This window comes from Triticum dicoccoides, chromosome 1A (assembly GCF_002162155.2).
Source record: "Triticum dicoccoides isolate Atlit2015 ecotype Zavitan chromosome 1A, WEW_v2.0, whole genome shotgun sequence".
Taxonomy (NCBI): domain Eukaryota; kingdom Viridiplantae; phylum Streptophyta; class Magnoliopsida; order Poales; family Poaceae; genus Triticum; species Triticum dicoccoides.
Genome location: NC_041380.1, coordinates 355,062,051 through 355,077,244, shown reverse-complemented (window position 1 = coordinate 355,077,244; position 15,194 = coordinate 355,062,051). Strand labels below are relative to the sequence as shown.

At 45.7% G+C, this 15,194-nt stretch overlaps 3 protein-coding genes across 3 annotated transcripts; 1 reads left to right on the top strand and 2 right to left on the bottom strand.

The window, feature by feature from the left end:
- The first annotated feature begins 222 nt into the window (after window positions 1-222).
- Window positions 223-1,938, top strand: LOC119272693. Its single transcript, XM_037554123.1, has 3 exons — window positions 223-401; window positions 532-1,277; window positions 1,376-1,938. Exons 1-3 carry the CDS (start codon window positions 377-379, stop codon window positions 1,709-1,711), a joined length of 1,107 nt encoding a protein of 368 aa, XP_037410020.1. The 5' UTR covers window positions 223-376; the 3' UTR covers window positions 1,712-1,938.
- Window positions 1,939-1,992: 54 nt separating this feature from the next.
- On the bottom strand, window positions 1,993-6,288 carry LOC119272681 (probable E3 ubiquitin-protein ligase XBOS33). The gene is made up of 10 exons (XM_037554117.1): window positions 5,933-6,288; window positions 5,776-5,835; window positions 5,395-5,466; window positions 5,087-5,295; window positions 4,842-5,002; window positions 4,684-4,742; window positions 4,526-4,572; window positions 4,222-4,365; window positions 3,584-3,675; window positions 1,993-2,910 (listed from the first exon to the last, which is right to left on the bottom strand). Exons 1-10 carry the CDS (start codon window positions 6,107-6,109, stop codon window positions 2,369-2,371), a joined length of 1,563 nt encoding a protein of 520 aa, XP_037410014.1. The 5' UTR covers window positions 6,110-6,288; the 3' UTR covers window positions 1,993-2,368.
- Window positions 6,289-8,020: 1,732 nt separating this feature from the next.
- On the bottom strand, window positions 8,021-13,342 carry LOC119272670 (shaggy-related protein kinase alpha-like). The gene is made up of 13 exons (XM_037554112.1): window positions 13,035-13,342; window positions 11,744-12,010; window positions 11,567-11,659; window positions 11,202-11,261; window positions 10,824-11,096; window positions 10,657-10,731; window positions 10,432-10,488; window positions 10,219-10,359; window positions 9,807-9,857; window positions 9,630-9,725; window positions 9,470-9,553; window positions 8,615-8,717; window positions 8,021-8,490 (listed from the first exon to the last, which is right to left on the bottom strand). The coding sequence occupies exons 1-13, from the start codon at window positions 13,092-13,094 to the stop codon at window positions 8,429-8,431; spliced, it is 1,422 nt and encodes a 473-aa protein (XP_037410009.1). The 5' UTR covers window positions 13,095-13,342; the 3' UTR covers window positions 8,021-8,428.
- Window positions 13,343-15,194: the final 1,852 nt, after the last annotated feature.

Genomic DNA, 15,194 nt, shown 5'->3' with positions numbered 1-15,194 from the left:
AGAAATTCTACTTTTGGATTCCTCTGTTCTCTTCCAACGTTATTTTGTGCCAGGAAAAGCTTAAGAGAAAACTACTCCTACCTGTCAGGCGTGCTTGGGAAGACCCTTAGTAAAAAGTGGTGGTAGGTGAAGAGGTTTTTCTTGCTAGGCATAATAATGCATGTATACAAAGTACGTTGGTAGGTCGTGCCCTGGCCTCCACTACGCGCTGCATTTTCTTTCAGCAAAGTGTCACCGCTACTCAGCTGCCACTAGCTTAGCCCAGGACCCACCCAACACATTAAGCTGTCCGCCTCCTGCTCCAACAACGCCACACATTCCCCACATCCATTTCGATAAGGATCCCAGAGCTCCAGCTCCTCCTGCGTCGCCTCCAATGGCGGCTGCCGCTGCTTCCACAGGTAACAAGTGCGCAAAGAAAACTGAGGAGAAACAATGCGGCGGCGGTTTTGGTGATCGGATGCGTGCATGCATGCATGCGTTGCCGTGTACGTCCGGTTCGTTAACATGTTGTGCGTCGGTGGTGTGCAGGGAACGGGAGCCCGCCGGTGGGTCTGCTGGTGCTGATGGTGCTGGCATTGGCGGCCGGGTGGTTCGCGAACGCCGTCCGCCCGCCGCCGCCGACGCCGTGCGGTGCGCCCGGCGGGCCGCCGGTGACGGCGCCGAGGGTGCGGATGCGCGACGGGCGGTTCTTGGCGTACGCCGAGTCCGGCGTGAGCCGGGACGGCGCGCGGTTCAAGGTCGTCTACTCGCACGGCTTCTCCGGCAGCCGCATGGACTCGCCCCGCGCCTCGCAGGCGCTGCTGGAGGAGCTGGGCGTGTACATGGTGGCGTTCGACCGCGCCGGCTACGGCGAGAGCGACCCGGACCCGCGCCGGTCGCTGGAGAGCGCGGCGCTGGACATCCAGGACCTCGCCGACGCGCTGGACCTCGGCGACAAGTTCCACCTCATCTGCTCCTCCCTCGGCTGCCACGCCGGCTGGGCCTCCGTCAAGTACATCCCACACAGGCTGGCCGGAGTGGCGATGATGGCGCCGGTGATAAACTACCGGTGGTCGGGGCTGCCGAGGGGGCTGGCGCGTCAGCTGTACCGGCGCCAGCCGCTGGGTGACCAGTGGTCGCTCCGCGTGGCCTACTACGCGCCGTGGCTGCTGCACTGGTGGATGAGCCAGCCATGGCTGCCCACCTCCACCGTCGTCAGCGGCTCCGGCTCCTTCCCCAACGCCCTCGACGAGAAGAACCGCCTCATGGCCCTCTCCACCGGAATGTTCCAAAAGGTTCGTCGTCCCTTCCCTCAGCTCCCCCATTGTCGATCTCGATCCAAGCCTCGGCGATACGACCCTGACGCGACGATCGTGCGCTTTGCTTTGCGCAGAGGGCACAGGCGGCCACGCAGCAGGGGGGGCAGGAGTCCTTCTACCGCGACATGGCGGTGATGTTCGGGCGGTGGCCGGAGTTCGAGCCGACGGACCTCGGGGAGGCGCCGCCGTTCCCGGTGCACCTCTTCCAGGGCGACGAGGACGGTGTCGTGCCGGTGCAGCTGCAGCGGCACATATGCCGCCGGCTCGGCTGGGTCGGCTACCACGAGCTCGCCGGGGTGGGGCACTTCCTGTCGGCGGTGCCGGGGCTCGGAGACAGGATCATCGGCACCCTATTGCCAGGGCCGGCGGGTAACAGCTCGACCGCCGCCGGCAGCGTCTGTGCGTACTGATACCAAAGACGACTGATGACTGATCTTCAGTAGGTAGAGGACTGTAGGAAGCAATGCTGAAGAAAAAAGATTTTTCTCTCCGTTCCAAATTCATAAGATCTTCTAAGTTTTTCTGATTCAGATGTAAGTGTGTTTGTTCACTTATTTCAGCATGTATGTAGTCCGTATTGAAATATGTAAAACATCTTATAATAGTGGACAGAGGAAATGCATTTCATGTGAGCTCAGCAGAACCACTACTGTACTGTACAAAGAAACTGAAGAGATTGTGGCATAATCTATATATCATCAGGGGGTAATTTGATGTCACGTTACATAGAATCTTATCACCGGGATCAGAAGAAGCAAAAAACAACCCCATCCAAACCGTATAATTTACATGCAGCTACAGAACAGTAACTGACTAGTGATTTTCAAGCTATGATCTAGACTCACTCACAGTCTCATGACACAACACAGTAGATATGAGCCGAATGTTACAATACAGTGAAAACTACGGCAGCCAAAAGCTGCAGGATGGATCACCAAAACACCAAAATCTTGGCTGTAAAACGGGAGAAAAAGAAACACAGCCGGGGAGGAAAGAATAACCGCTGATCATCTCCCGCATTGAGCTGCGATGAATCCAAATATATTCACAACCAGGAAGGGGAGGAATCAAGCATTGATTTCCGCATTGCACTGCTGCTCCCTCTGACAGCTTCTGCGACTCCAGAACATGCCTGAGCAGGTGGTCCGGTCAACGTCCTGCTCTCCCCTCTTATCCAGCTCTGTGCTTGTGCTGTGCGAGGGCCGCGGAGATTGCACCTCGGAGCCATCCAGCGTTTCTGTTGAGCCGCATGGATCGTCGTCACTGCACCTGCAGGTTGGGAGGGCGGACGACGGAAATGGGCTGCAGGTCAGTGGACAGACTAACTCGGAAGAGAGAGCTGCCACACGGTTGCGCCTGATTTCAGCTTTACAGACAGTTGCTGGGGAGTCCACAGAACGGGTATTCAGAATGCATGGATTGCAGAATGTGAGTGCTGAGCTTGATTTGAGCCCTTCTGTCGGTGTGCTCGGTAGCTTAGTGAATGACATTATTCCATTCCTGCAGAGAGGGCATGGTATTGACCCAGCTGGGCCTGTGAACTCCACACGGACGTTGCTGGTTGAGCAAAGATAGAGAGCACATTTGATGCAGAACTCGTGACCACAGCCTGAAAGAACAGAATGTAATGTTAGGATACCACCATTGCATTTTTCATCTGGTGGTGTACTGTAATGTGATGTACATGAGCAAGTGAAATCCTATTGAAAAAACATGACTTAATAAACCTTAAACTCACTCCACACAGGCAGGTTCAGGTTATTTCGTATTCGGTTTCATGTTTCTGCCATTATCACTGTTTATTAGAATTGTTTGAAACAAGGGAATTCACAAAAGGGTGGCATCATACGACCCTGCAAGGATACAGAAATATGAGCCTCATTTTCAGATTACTATGACACTGAATGATTGCCCCAACTTATTGAGTGTTTCGAGTTTGTGATAAAAGAAAATAGTCTTAGGTGTTCTAACTAAGTCAATAACAAATTTCAATTTTCAAGTGCTAAGATGCATAGTGTTATTCTCTAACAAAAAAAAATGCAAGGATAGCGAAGATGACTCATTGGTGCATATCCAAGCTTAGAATGTAAATATGAACAAATGTAACATATTCAAAATAGATGGAGCTTACTAGATAGGATTAGACAGGACTATGTCCATCTCTTGACAAATTGTTATGATAGTTTTTATCCTATGATCGTTGAGCAGTCTGTAAAATATGATTATGCCCTTAGTTAAAAAATGGGACAATGTTCATGCAAAGTGTGTCATGTAGCCCCCACCTTCAGCAGCTACAGAGCAAGACCTTTCCAGGCAAACTGCACAAAGGTCACTCTCATCCACCGAGGATACAGTGTGTTGCAACCCAAATTCTCTGCAAAGCATATAAAAGAAATCTATAAGCAAAAGAGCCGACAAGTGCACTCCTCATTTTGAATATTGAACATGGAAGTGTCGATAATTGAAAGCATTATCTGGTGTCTGAACAACAAGCAGTTGTATCAAAGGTGAAATAAGTCAAGAAAGGCACACTCAGCTCACTACGGTAACAACACCATAAAGAGTGAACTCATTGAAGATAACAAAACACAAGAAGATGTAAAAATATTTGCTCTATGTCCGTTCCAACTCAAGAACAGACTTTGGCAATTGCCTCGTTCAGGTATGCCTTTCTGCAAGTAACATTGCAGAAACCATTGCAATTCCGCAAGATACATAAACTGGCCCAATTGATTATAAGAACCAAATCAGCTGGTATGCAGAATAAAACTGCTAGCACCCTTGTGTGTTTTCTCAAAAAGTATAGATTCAGAAATCAAGCAGCACTCATTGTTGTTCATCAAAGTAACTGTTGTCATTATATTTTACTTATAAAACTTAAAAAATCAAAAGAGGTGTATGGTGAGTGTTAGGCACTAACCTGGCTATATTAAGTATGCTCATCAGTGGCAAGGCGAGATAACTGGATGGCTGAATTGCTGGAATAACCGTGTGTGAATTTGGAGAAAGTAATGGCTCCAAGCAACGGCGTCCAAATATCCTAGCAACATCCATGGGAAGCCACCTAAAGAACAAGATACGTATTAGTAACATTTCAACAGGAAGATACACGTTAGGTTCATGTAGAGCCGGTCAAGTTAATATAATAAAATATCTGTGATGGCACAGTCAATAAATATTTTGAAATACAACTTGGCATTAATAATTGAGCAACAGATTCTTACCCATTGCAGTTGAGTGTCAACCTGCTAGCACCTTTTGAAAGAAGTACCTGTGATGGTGGCATTACAAACATTAGAACGTATCAATACATATGCGAAAAGTACAGGCGTGAAATGGTACTTGTCCAAAAATACAATACTCCTTTATGACAGTAACATACCTGGCAACATTCCAGACTGCCCCCACCGGCTGCATAATGCAAAGGAGTACTGCCAGCTCCTGATCCATACAGATACAATTTGAGAACTCGTTTTATTTTAGGTAAGAAAAAATAGCATTATCTACTGCATATCATCTGAAATAAGAATCATCACTCGCCTATCAAATTTGATGTAGTTCCATAGGGAAATGTGACAGCTGAGACATTTGCACCTAACTCAATCAACAATTGCATGCAATCGAAATGACCATTCAAAGCTGCCATGTGAAGAGCGGTAACACCGCCATCAGCAGGTTTGTTGATGTACCTCACACGAGCACTGCACAAAGACAGCGTACAATTGGTTGCTAGTTATTTCAAACAAAATAGACAACACTAGATCAACACTTGACAAAATACATACGGTTCATTAAACTTGAGTCCCAGTGAAGAAGTAGGACTGCTGCCGCTATTCGTCTGAGAATCACCGCCATCTGCCACCGAAGAGGCAGTATCCTCCAAGGGCCCACTTGGGATGAAGTCGGCAAGTAACAGCCTTACACACCGAACAAGTCCGTCGTGTGCTGCAAAGTGCAATGCCGTTCGACCACTCAAGTAATCCGCCCTGGTAACCTTCCAAGCAACCGAAACAGAAGCAGCAGTCAGCACCTTCCTTGTCTCAGGGCAGAAATGGTACACATTGTAAAGACCATATCAGAAATACCACCATACATTGCATCTGAAGAGCAGAAGCATCTGAACCACCTCCCAGTGTCCATGCCGGCATGCATGCATCAATGCAGTCTTCATCCGCCCATCCAAGTAAAGAAAACAATCAGCTAAATGATTCGACTCGCAGAAAGGATTGTAGAGACTGATCGAAATGTAACACATGTTTATCCCGTGGGCGAGCACAGGGCAGGAGACCACGAGAGCCCAACAAGAATTCAGTTTTTGGCTTGCCCCGATATTGCAAAGATCAGGTACTACTACTTTCACTAGAAACACGACGCGGTGGCTGCCAATTTCAGCACGTATAAATGACAGATCTTCCATTTTTGGGGGGAGATTCCTGTCCTATCCATGAAATGGTACTCGGACAGAAAGATCTACCTGGCCGCAGTAGTTCCGCGCGTTCACATCCGCGCCCTTCTCCAGCAGCAGCGTCACAATCTGAAAACCAAAAAACCCACCGGTCCGTGAATCAAATCGAACGGGAAACCACGCAGGCGGGCGCGTATATAGAATCGCAAGGGAGAGCGGCACGGACGTCGAGGTGGCCCTTGGCGGCGGCGAAGTGGAGCGGGGAGTTGAGGCCGCCGAAGGTGGAGTAGCGCGCGAGCGCCGGGCTGAGCTCGAGCAGCATGCGCGCCTCGACGGCGTCCCCGTCCCGCGCCGCGGACACCAGCCGCTCGCCGGACGCGGAGCACCCCAGCGAGTTCCCCATCGCCGCCCTCCTTGCCCGCCCGCGCCGGCGAGCGGCGTCCTCGTGGGCACGGGCACGCCGCACGGACCTACGACGGTCGGCGGGATCGCCGGCGGCGAGGCGTGCGGCCGTAATTTAGGGGCGGGGGGGCGGTGGTGGGTCGTCTTCGCGTCTTGCGTTCTGGGGTCTCAAATTTTTCCCAGGCCCGGAACAAGGGGGAGGAGCAGGAGGAGTACAAGGCTTTGGATTTGATTTTTATATTTCCATTTTCATCCTCGCTTTATATATACTCTTGGTTTAAAATGTACAGTATTTTTATTTTTAAAATAGTGTGAGAGAAAAAAATATAAATATCTTTTTGGCATGGCTCATGTGCCGCCGGGACCACATGAGTATAGATTAGTAGCCGCGGCTTGTGTGGGGTGTGATGGTGCTTAGTGACTGATGGAGTTGGTTTAGATGATGGTCACGGGCCAAGCTTTTTCACCTTTTTGGTTTGCTTGGACGGATGAGTTTCAAGTTGTTGTTTTTCACTTCTTTTTGTTCGCCTTTAGTGAGCCCGGTAAAGTTGCCATTCATGGCTGATTGGCAACACTACCTAACAAGTAACCACTAATTGACCTGCTTGTACCATCTCTAAACACAAAACCGTCTCTTTCCCCACCTCTTGGTGATGTGTAGTATTCCTAGAATTCATACATACATACATACATAAATACATGCATGCATACATGTATGATGGTGTCCAGTGTGTCCTAGTTGTATTATACACTTGTACTTCCTCCGTTTCAAAATAGATGACTCAACTATATACTAACTTTAATATAAAATTGGGTCATCTATTTTAGAACGGAGGAAGTAACAATTAAGCAAAAAAACAGAGACATGAAACAAAAATGGGGCCAATGAGGTAACTCGGGTGAGGTACGCGTCCTACTTGTATTATACGCTCGCAACCTTTAATTTTTTATAAGAAAAAAATGAAAAAATGAAACAAAAATGGGGTCAAATATGGTAGGCGGGCGGGGGTGTGGTTGGGCGCTCGCAAATCACATGTTTTGATATGGACGGCGGGTTTGTCCTCCGATGATGTCCAGCAAGAAAAGAAAAGAAAGCAGGTCGGGACACGGGACAAAGTTTCTGAGGTGGACCGATGGACGGCACTTGCTGTACGGCCCAAGATCACCCACCCAATGTGATTTATCTCTAGCTCTAGGTGTGCCTATTGAACAGGTCGCAGTCGCTGATTGGTGATATATTTATATCGAGTCGGTGTCACCGATGGTTCATCAGTAAGCATACCATCGTGCCATTATTAATGGCCGGGTGTCTGAGTGACTCATTGCATCATACTCGATGGATGCGTGCTACTGTTGACTTAAATGTTCCAAGCGACTTCACAACGTTGTCGGTAGAAGAATGGCTAGGCTGTGTTTGTACGATGTCACAATTATCTAGTGAATTTATATGGAAAACTTTCCAAAAAAATGTTCAAAAACAAAAAGAATCTTTCACGGGATATTTGTCCTCTCCTAACACGCATCACCCAAAAAATATCGCCACTGCTGCCTGCCGTGCCAACTTGTCACCACCAAGACAACAACCTTGCACGTAAAGTATCCGGGGGCAAAGGACACGTCCTCGGCTATCTGCATCTGGTGAGGTTTCGTTGAGCTACCACACTACACTTGTCACCCATCTTCCCTTTCTGCAGATCGCACCGGAACGGAAGCCTCGGTTGGGCTGGCCAGATAAACAAACAATTTGCATCATCATATTCATTCATATTGGAGGCACATGTAAGTGGACCAGGCTCTTGTTTTAAATGGAGACGGTTTGATTGTCAATACCACTACCAGATCTGGTGATCTGTAGTACTTCGATTGCACTCGCATAGAAGCAATGCATGTATGATTATGCTGGCCTTGATGATGGTCGAAAACGCATCTGCTGGCAACTTGGTCAAGTCAAAAGGTATCCACCATGAATGCCTCGGATATGGGATTCGAATTTGAATCCCATGTCAATACGAAGCGTGACATCATCATTTTCATGCTTCACTGAGAAAATTCTGAAAGCTGGAAACGAGCAACATACTATTCTTTCATCAAACGACATAAACACACACTTAAAACAGGGGCCCACAGCAGTGTGGGTGGGTCTGGGCCCTGGGCACATGCCCGCGGTTGCCCTTCTCTAGCTCCAGGCCAGTCCAGGCCAGCCGGGGAGTCTACTCCAGATCAAATCCACGACGAGCCATGGATATGCTCGCGGTGTCCGGTCTCCACCCGCACAGTGGCGCCGAGAAATAGCGACCGCTTCTCCAGCCGCCATCTCTCTTCACTTCCTCATATGTTCAGGAATGATCCGGTGGAGTAGCTCAACAGGGAGGCCTTCTAGCTCTGCAGCACATGTCCATGGGTTGTACGTATCAGGTATCAGGTAAGCGTACCAAAAAACTCAACAGCACGGTGTAGTTTTTACAGTTCAAAACAATCGCAGAGTCTATGTATGGTTATTATTTACCAGCTCCCGAGAAGTTGAATAATGGTGGTAATGGCCGTCCATTTGGCAAGCAGGTCTTGGGATCCCGCAGTTCATCGAAGAACGGATGGGCACAAGCATCGACCTGCAAAAATGTCTAGTCAGAATAGTACTCGCCTTTTTCAAGGATTTCTCTTCTTTCATTCATGAATTTAGGTCTAGTTTGGTTTGCGTCCTGGGAAAGTCTCGCCTGGCCTGGGACGTCCCTGGAGGTTGCCTGTAAGTTGTTTGGTTCAGGTCCTCAAGATGCCAGGTATAGCCTGGCCTGGGTTTGCATGCAAGTGATTAGCCTGGACAGTGAAGCCAGGGAGATAGTTAGCCTGGGCCAGGAGTAAGAATTGGAGCGCCTGGCGAACACTGCAGCTGCCTGGGCTCCTTTAATTCTTTAATTAAAGAGACTGTTCTTCGTACATGGGCTCATGAGCTGAATTTTTCATTCATAGTGAACTATCCAGGCCAGGGTGGTAACCAAACGCCTCTCATCCAAAGTTGCCTGACCAGGCAGCAAAACAAACAGAAAATGTGTCCATGCCAGGCAACGCTATTGCCCAGGCATGTGGCCGTGGACACCAACCAAACTGGCCCTTAGTAGGGCCGTGATTCACAGATGCCAGGACAACACAACACTCTTCTTAGAAGCAACCATACTGTACTTTAGCTAGAGAAAAATGTACTCCCTCCGTCCCATAATATAAGATCTTATTGCATCCAATGTGGATGTAATAAGATCTTATATTATGGGACGGAGGGAGTATACTTTAGCGTTAGCAAGCAATGAATTTGTGCTGACTTGTTCATAGGTTGGTTCAAATAGCCCAAGGATAAAATCATTCTTACAGCTGTGCAGCGCAGATTTGGTGAGTACTGAAGTAGCCTTGACACAAGATCAACTGCTTCAGGTGGCATACGCTTACCAAAAAGCTGCATGCAAAAGAAAATTAGGCAAGCATGTTACAGCGGTCTAGGCTAACTGAATACATATAGAGAGGTTACTAACCTTGTGCCAGGGATGAGCTTTTATCTGAGGGAACTTGAATTCGGAGTAGTTTGGGTTCATGCATCTGATTTCTTCTCTTGTTGGGGTACCCAAAATCTAGAATAGGGAGAAGAAATGATGACTTCAGCCTACTGATTTTAATTACTAGACTTTAATGGTTTGGCGGGAGATGCAAACCTTTATAATTTCAACCAACTGATCAACGCCACTTTCTCCAGGAAACAGAGGCTGCAATTTCCCCCAAAAAAAGAGAACTCAACAAAAAAATCCAGCTCATGTACAAAAAAGAGTTTGTCGACAGGAAAGTAATAATCAACTTGATTTTTTCCATGAAAGTATTAGCCCTCTAAAGTGAAGCAACTTCAAATGAATTTGATAACATCTGCATAATTTAACAGAGCTTGATTTGTGCAGTATTTGCTTATCCGGATACTCCACTGTTCTTGTAACTAAATACCATTACTTTCAGCTATAAAAGGAGTCATACGATCTATAATGATAAACAAAAAATTCACTGTTCAAGGAAGCATAACTTCAATTAATGAACTTGGCTGCAAGAAAACTGAGCTTCTAGAATGAGATTCTATACCTGACCAATCAGAAGCTCAGCTACTACACAACCAACAGACCAGATATCAATTGCTGTGGTGTACTCTGTAGCTCCAAATATTAGTTCAGGAGCCCTATAATACCGCGAGCAGATGTATGAGATGTTTGGCTCTCCAGGGACCTAAAATAGAGCCATGTACTGTCAAATACATGTAAAAACACATGACCAAGAAAATAAGTGACAAAAACATACCAGTTTTTTAGCACTCCCAAAATCACAAAGCTTAAGTTTATGCATATGAGGATTGACCTGGAAGATTAATCCATTGCAGTAAGTTGATCATTACGTATGATACAATCAAATAATATTTTAGAATATTGCAGGCAGTCATCATTGAAGGAGGGAACCTGCAAGCATGCAATGATACTGCATGGTTCAAGCAAGAAGATATGTCTAATAAAAGTCCAATGAACTTACCAACAGATTTTGCGGCTTAATATCTCGATGGCATACACCAACAACACGATGGATATATGCAAGGGCCCGGCACATCTATGCAAAGATGGAACAACAAACAACTTGAGGATCATCGAAAGTAACCGTTTGAAAGAATATATAAACTACAATGGAACATCTTCACAAACCTGATATGCATACAACTTAACATATAGTATGGGTACACGCTGGTTCAGCCGACAATAATATTTGGCAACACGATAAACTGTCTCCGAGACATATTCAAGTACAAGGTTTAGGTACACTTCACCCCTCTCAGTTGTCGAAAAGAAGTGATGCTTTAGCTGAACTACATTTGGATGCTCAAGTAACTGCATTGTTTGCAACTCTCTGTTCTTATATCTCTTATCCTGCAGCACCTTCTTAATGGCAACAGTCTCTCCAGTTTCCAAGCACTTGGCCTGTTGTACCAGATATTATCAATGACTTCAAGGCCCAGCATTAGAAATATTCACTAACAGAAATTGTAGTGATATACAAGGGCGAAAGACGGCAAATTAACACACCTGGTATACTACACCAAACGAACCAGTCCCAACGACGCGTTCTGCCATGTATGAGACCTTCTGTAAAACAGTTGGAGTATTAGTATTATCATTACTGGGCCATCCAATGTTCTGAGGAATAAATGCAGTAGTACAAACATCCCAGAGAATAGCTTTAAGCCGCAATACTCAGCCATCAGGAAAAATAATGCTGTATATGCCCATAAATGGGGTCATAGTGCAAAATTCTACCAATAAGAGTTCCCGAGAACAAGTAAACTCTCAGTCCATGGACCATACAAAGGTTTCCGATATGGAAATACTGCATCTAGAATCCGGCAGTAGAATATGTATGAGAGTAGTAAAGATACTGATCAAGGCATCACCTGCTTTGGCTTCCCATTTTGACCTCCTATTGTCGTCACAATGATCTGGCCAGCTTCTGTTCCACTTCCATCAACGGTAACCCCTTCAGCCTCCTATAGTCAGAAAAGCCATCACATAAATAGCAAAAGAATAAATGGCATTAGGTCAACAAGTCATGGGCGGAGAATCAAAATAACCTTATCATTATTATGGCCAACTTTATCATCGCTTATTGTCATATCATTCATTCCTTTCGGAAGATCTGCACCTGTTTCTTCAGCTTTAGCAGGATTCATACTAGTAGATGTGCTTGCCTCAGCATCTCTATGAGATGATGATGATGATGATGATGATGATTCTTGGTCTAGATGCATAGGTTTGTCATCAGATAGATGTGGTTGAATGACAATATCGCCCAATCCATCCTGATCAAATTTTGGCCTTTTTGAGCCAGAGTCACCACCCTAACAAGAACAATATATGCAAATAAGTATTCACAGCTGGAGAGTATAGAGAGGCTAAACGGAAACTTCAATTTGGCAATCACAGAAATTAATAGATCTTGCAACGACGGAAGCCATCCCATTTTCTAGCAGTCCCAAGCAATGACCAACAAACTGCATCCATCAAACTTTTCCATCAATCAAGAATTATACACACCAATATCTTTTAACAAAATATGCATTCCTCTTTTAACGTTTGTACTATTGGGTAACTCATAAAGCTTATCCGCAAGAAGACTTCTAAAGCTGCCCCATAGAGCATGGTTTTTTCTTCTTTGAAAAGAAGGTTGGAACCATATGCAAAAAAGGATCCAATGGCAATAGTTATATGGTAAGCCAATTCCCGGTCAATCCATGTAGGTAACTATTTTCGCGTGAATGACCAATGGAGTGAACAAGCTACCGAACAACTATCGGAGTAGAAATGGAGCATCAAATATCTTAATGATTCATGAAACTATAAAATGGCTTGGCCTGAACTCCTAGCTCGTTCTTGTGGCTTTCTTTTGCATATGAATGCTGGCACTCTGCATCTTTACAATAGTGGAATCCAGCCTTGCGGCCTTTTGGGGGCAAAAATGAACCTATAAAATGGATGAACCGTACTTATTCGGAAATAAACATTTCACGGTGCCAAAGCATTAGGGACTAAAAAATCTAAGTATCGTTTTCATCGTACACGTCAATGAAAAGCAGAATGAAACGGTCACCTTTAAAGCGCAACTAGCTCAATGCCAAATCCAACGAAAGCAAACTGAAGCATTTTCCACCTGACAGCGCAACATGCATTTTTTTTATTTCTCGCCCAATAGCAACTAATCAATCCAGCGAATGAACCACGATGCTGCTGCTCGAGCAAGGCTAGGAAAATCGCGCAAAAACGAAACGGCACCACGGTTTGCGTGTCATTGACGGCAAATGCAGCTGCGCCGCGAATCGCTGGCGGGGGGGAGGGGAGGGGCGGGGACAGATCGAGCACGCGCACCGGATCGGAGACGGAGGAGCGGCCGGAGGCGATGCTCTTGAGCCGCCGCATCATATGCATCCTCCTCCGCGGGCGCCGGCGGCCGCGGCTGCAAACCCTAGCACCGTCCCTCCGCCGTCTGCGAAGCGGCCTCGCCGCTGCCGGAGGCGGCGATTGGTGGGAGGGGGGGCGGCGGCGGCGGCGGCGGCGAGGCCCTAGAAGCCTCCGGGAGCTTCGGGGGGTCGTCGGCGCGGGGGGGAGGCCCGGGGCCCGGGGGCGTGAGGTGAATTTTTTTTGGAGGGGTGGGAAACGGAGGAAGGGGAGGGACGCAGCCAGGGCTCGCCTCGCTACACCACTAGATTGCTGGCTGCTTTTTTTAGCTTTCTGATTCTGACTCTCTCTCCTCTCTCCTCCGGATGTTGCTCCCCGAAATGGCATAGTTTTGGAGATCCTCGGCGTCCTGGATTCTGCTGTAAATTTCTTGAGATGGGCTTGAGTTTCAAATGCTTCCATTTAATGCCAGATGCCATGTAGTACTGCTGTATCCCTCAGATGGGTCAGTCAATGTAACATGGAGTAGCAGAAACTAAATAGTACTCCAGCAAGGAAAAATATTCCTTTACGTTTTTACATTTATGTTTGCGTCTTCCTGTAATCTGCTTTTTGCTATAACGAAATCTTTCATACACTTGTGCTTTTAAATTTCTTTATTTATAGTATTAATTAGCAAAGCTAATGAGATTGATAACCTCACTAGTTTCGTTGGGGGCCAAAGTAGTATTTTATTTGTATGTGTAGATGTTGATCATTAGGCGTGAACCCAAGGTCATATTGGTTCGAGGGAAGGATATGTGGCAGGCATGTGCAGGGGGCACGCAGATTGTGCCCGCTATTCTGCGCCAAGATTAGGATATTCGTTTATGTATATAGTATTTTCATCTTGTATAATCTATCTACTCTTATAAAAAGCAGAGTTGGTGATGATGATGTGCATGCCATCTTGCAATATAGGTCTTCTAATCTATATCTAACGGATAGGAAGAAAACTATAACAATTTAACCGCACTCCTCTCCACATTTGCAGATAAGGCCTTTCCTCGTTCATCCTTTTCTCCCACGAGATCTTGATGTTCCGTGCAACGCACGAGCATCTTGCTAGTACTCATATATGTCTGTAATGCAATGTACATCAAAGTCGTATATATTTTCTTGTGAGGTCGCATAACTGTTCATGTGGGGGTAGGTTAATATACGATAAGTCAATCTAACCTAGACAAATATAAGCCGTAAGGGAAACGGTTCATTCACAGCATATGCATATGGTTGCTCCTGGTCTTGGTTCCTGTCTGTTCTTTTACTTCGCTGTCATTTTACAAGGAATGCAATCCTAGAGGAAGATTTCTTATTCTTCGTATGTACTTAAGATCAAAGGAATCCATAACGCCACTCCACTTCTATCCCAAGATTCGCTGAAAAGATTGGTTGTACTTATATATTTCTTGTCCATAATTGTGTGTTCTTGTGCAACAGTTTGAAAATGATAATGCTTCACAAATCTCGTCACTCGTTGTTTTCTTTTGAGTATTCTTGATTCAAGTGCCTTATTTGGTTTGTAGTGGCGATACTTTGGATATATTAAGTTGATGTGGTCTAAAATAGTACGATCTTGAATCTTACGAGGGGAATAATATAGTTATGTGTGCTGACATGTTTGGAAAAACAAATTGGTTTAAGTTACATAGGATGAAACATAATATTTGTTTGATTTCATGACGGCTAGAATTACACTGTCCTAGGTTGTTTAGTTTCAAATATTAGAATGGAAATACAATTGGTACACCCATGGTTATGCGTGTAAAATAATTGTGTGTGTTAGAGATTGTCACATTTACTATTATAGTGTTAAGTTCCTAGTTTGTACCGATAGAACTTAACACATTAAATATTATAGTTTATTAATTCGTTTGAGTCCATGTCAAATAAGATTTCTATGATCTAGTTGTTCAGTTATTTGATCCAAATTAAGTTGATTGTAGTAATTCATCGGTGTCAGGATTATCATCTTAAACCCGAGACAATCAAACTTAGTGTTATGTTTGTGTATTACTAAATTTAGTTCCGTGCATATAAGATTTATTTATTTATTCTACGTAATGTATTACATTGTAATAATTGTTCTAT